A 4251-nucleotide genomic window follows, 5' to 3' on the forward strand; every position below is an offset into this window, starting at 1 on the left:
GACCTCTCCTACTCAAATATCCCGGGCCCTGTTAAACATAAATCCGGCTCTGACTACTTCGACCCTTTTTAGACCCTTTCGACCCCTAAGACCAGCGTTTCTCAACCGGGGGCCCGTGGCCCCCTTGGGGGGCCACGGGCCTTCGACTGGGGGGCCACAAGCGGACGCCGAAAAACTGCGATTCAGAATGCAGAAGCTTGTAATGTACAATTAAGGTGACGAGTCTCCGGTCATAGTGTCAAAGTAAAAAGGGTAGATGAGTTTAACCTTCTCTAAAAAAGGGTAGATGAGTTTCTCTCCATCTCTTTCTGCTTCTTTACATCTCTACTTCCTTTCTTCTCCTTCCCTCCAGAGCACTTTTCTAAACCTAATTTTCAACCTTACTGTATTACCGTTACAAAAGTAATTAATTCGTATTTGCAATTTTTTTTCTCAGATGTCGAAGGCTCGAAAATGAATGACAGCTATGTCAAGTTTGGATTCACAAATGTCAGTCGAGATGGCGTGGACTGCGCGCAATGTCTGCACTGCTCGGTCGTGATGTCAAATGCGTCACTACGTCCTTCCAAACTTTCAAACCATCGCAACAAGATGCATCCCGGAAGGAAGGAAGATAATATCGACGCTCTGTCTGCGAAGCGATCACGATATGACCGTGAAGCGACACTTCCCAAATTTGGATTCCGGCCAGAAGAAAAACCTGCTCTTCAATCCAGCTACGAAGTGGCATACCGAATTGCGAAGTGCAAGAAGCCGCACACTATTGCTGAGGACCTTATCAAGCCATGTACAGAGAAAATGGTGGAATTGATGATCGGACCAGAGGCGAAAAAGAAGATCCAGCAAGTTTCGCTCTCTAATGACACGATCCGACGACGGATTGACGACATGGCTGCTGATGTGTGCCGTCAAGTTTGCTCCGAAATCAAACAAAGCACGCTCCAGGCTAGCCTTCAATTAGACGAGTCTACCGACACCGCCCTGGAGAGCCAGTTGATCGCCTTCGCTCGCTACGAGAGAAAGGGAAAGATGAAGGAAGAGTTCTTGTTCTGCAATACCCTACCAACCACAACGACAGCGGCAGATATCAAAGCTATTGTGGACTCTTTTTTTGAAGCTAACGGACTCGGTTGGCAGAATTTCAAGCACATTTGTACTGATGGTGCCCCAGCGATGGTCGGCGTCAGAGGAGGGTTCGTCACGCTTGTGAAGAACGAATGGCCCCATGTGACGTCCTCCCACTGTTCGCTACACCGATACGCTCTTGCGTCAAAGACTCTTCCGCCTCGTTTGCTGGAAGTCATGGACGTCGCGGTCAAAGTGATCAACTTCATTCGTGCGAAGGCCAAAAATCATCGGCTCTTCCAACTACTGGCCAACGAAATGGGAGCGGAACATGTTGGACTTCTGTTCCACACCAAAGTCCGTTGGCTATCGAGGGGGAAATGCCTCTCTCGGCTGTATGAACTCCGGGTTGAGGTGGAAATCTTCCTGCGAGACAACGAAAACAACCTCCATGTCCACTTCGACAATGAAGAGTTCGTCATGATGCTCGCCTACCTGGCCGATATATTCGGCCAACTCAACGAAATGAACCAGTCCTTGCAAGGCCGTGATGTGACAGTCAGTGACGTTCAAGACAAGCTTGCCGGACTGTCTGCTAGAATGGAAGTCTGGCAGGCACGAATCAAGGCCGGGTCCACTGCCTCGTTTCCTTTCTTGGACGAGCACCTGCAGACGCAGAGGATTGAGCTTCCCGTCGGCATCAAAGATTGCATCACTAGACATCTCGACAATCTCTCCCCTGAGTTCAAATCGTATTTCGACGATGCACCGTTGGATGTTCCGTGGCACAAAGACCCGTTCAACGCCAAAATTGAACCTACTGAAGACGAAGCAGAGGAGCTGGCAGAGTTGAAGGTTTCAAAAGCAATGAAGCTGGTCTTCAGTAACAAAGAAGACCTCTCCACCTTCTGGTTGTCTGTTCAGGATGCATATCCACTACTCAGCAAGAAGGCATCCGTAATTCTCATTCAATTCGCCACAACATATCTTTGCGAATCTGGATTTTCTGACCTTGCGACCATTAAAACGAAGTCCAGAAACCGTCTTGACGTTGGGAACGATATTCGCCTTGCTGTGTCCAAGACGGAGCCGGACATAAGAGGCCTCGTCAGACAAGCCCAACAGCAAGTGTCTCATTGATTGTATTGCTTAGAAAAATGTTTACTTTGATTTATCTTTTAAGACTGAGTAAATAAATTTCATAAAACGAAATCTGCATCTTTTATTGAAGGGCAGGGGGCCACGAATGTTAAGCGACTCGGTAGGGGGGCCATGGGCCATCAAAGGTTGAGAAACGCTGCCTTAGACCATTACTGTGGTTGGAATATACCCTTTGGACCCTTTAGACCTTCTAGAACTTTTAGATGCACACCACACAAACTCTATTTCATCTTCTTGCAAAACGCAAAGAAGTTCCCTTGTAAGGAAGTTTAGTGCTCAAAGAAGTCATAGGGCGCATCAAAACCTGCGCTTTTATTACCAACATATGGTTGTTTGCCCGTTGTCTGTCCTTTTTTAATGTTTACCATCAAGCAAGGAAGCAGCACGTACCATTTTAATGACTCTGGTTCGAACGCCCGAAGATTTACATACATAAATAATCCATCCAAAGAAGGTAGACTGCTTGTAACACACAATTACTCTGTGCATAAAGTGGGGAAGTGGGGAAGCAATAATTGCTTCCATGTGTTGTTGTTCGTCAAATGTGAAAATCAATGCAAACAGGTTACATTTTACTAACTGTTTGAGACTTTTGGGTCATGAAGGACTTTTGGGTCATCTGGGTCTTTTGTGTCCTCGGGGACTTTTGAGTTATCAAGGACTTTTTGGGTCATTGGGGACTTTTGGGTCCTCGGGAACTTTTGGGTCCGTTTCGGTCTAGGACTCTTTTGGGTCCTGAGAGACTTTTTGGTCTTTTGGGTCATCAAGGACTCTGGGTATTTGAGGTCATTGGGAGCTCTTGGGTCGTTTGGGTCCTCTGTGACTTTTGGATCATCAAGGACATTTGGGTCATGTTGGGGTTTTGGTTTATTTGGGGTCTTTTGGGTCCTCGGGGACTTTAGGGTCTCAAGTGTTATAGGGTCTTCCAAGCTCGAAGTGGTCTCAGCAGTCTAAAAGGTACATTTCAATGGTACGTAATTAGTAGAGAAAAAGTGACACACAAACACACACACCTACACACACACCTACACACACACACACACACACACACACACACACACACACACACACACACACACACACACACACACACACACACACCTCCCTCATCCATTTATAGCAGATGTTCAATTGATTTAATACATACGTGAGATAAAGTGTCTGTGGAAATGATGATGTTGATGGAATGACGATGATGATGGTATGATGATAATAATAATAATAATAATACATTTATTTTATATCGCGCTTTTCAAGAAGCCCAAAGGCGCTTTGACAGAGTACAAAAAACAAGTGCAAAAAGACAAAAATCAATAGGAAAATAATCAAAGCAAAAGGAAGGAGAAGGAGAACAGATCGTCAGGGGTTAAATGCTGTGGGTTAAATGTTGAATGCAGTGTTGAACAGGTGGGTCTTGAGTGATGTTTTGAATGTTGTGAGTGAGGAGGAGTCTCTGATGGTGTGAGGTAGTGAGTTCCAGAGGGGTGGGAGCAGCGATGGAGAAGGCCCTGTCCCCCCAGGATCTGAATTTGGTCCGGATGGGGGGGGGGGGGGTCAGAAGGTTGGTACCAGCAGAGCGGAGGTTGCGGGCGGGAGTGTGTCTGGAGAGGAGGTCAGTCAGGTAGGATGGGGCCAGGTGTTACGGATTCCGGGTTTAGGTGAATTACTATTCATGTCATTGCTTATTAATGTTTATTCTATTAAAGGTTGTTGTGGTTAAATGGTTAGAGAGGCTCACTATTCATGTCATTGCTTATTCATGTTTATTCTATTAAAGGTTGTTGTGGTTAAATGGTTAGAGAGGCTCCGGATAACAGGAGACCGGAAACGGGATGGTGACCCGGGAGAAGAAAAAAGACGAGGTCTGAGAGAAAGCGGCCATCTTCTGCTCCTCGCCCAGCTCTGACGCGAGCGGTGTCGATATTGATTAGTGTGGGGAACGCTGAGTTTGAAAAGCCCGTCTGGCGAGAGGAATTACCTGCGCGGGGTGATTGCCTGTTACGTGTCAGGTTGCCGTGGCTTCCT

The 4251-nt window shown here is 46.7% G+C and overlaps 1 protein-coding gene across 1 annotated transcript; it reads left to right on the forward strand.

Moving 5' to 3' along the window:
- The first annotated feature begins 453 nt into the window (after positions 1-453).
- LOC144891257 (protein FAM200C-like) lies at positions 454-2205 on the forward strand. Its single transcript, XM_078773673.1, has one exon. The coding sequence runs from the start codon at positions 454-456 to the stop codon at positions 2203-2205; it is 1752 nt and encodes a 583-aa protein (XP_078629799.1).
- Positions 2206-4251: the final 2046 nt, after the last annotated feature.

Source organism: Myxine glutinosa, chromosome 3 (genome assembly GCF_964187855.1).
Source record: "Myxine glutinosa chromosome 3, kmMyxGlut1.1, whole genome shotgun sequence".
Lineage (NCBI taxonomy): Eukaryota > Metazoa > Chordata > Myxini > Myxiniformes > Myxinidae > Myxine > Myxine glutinosa.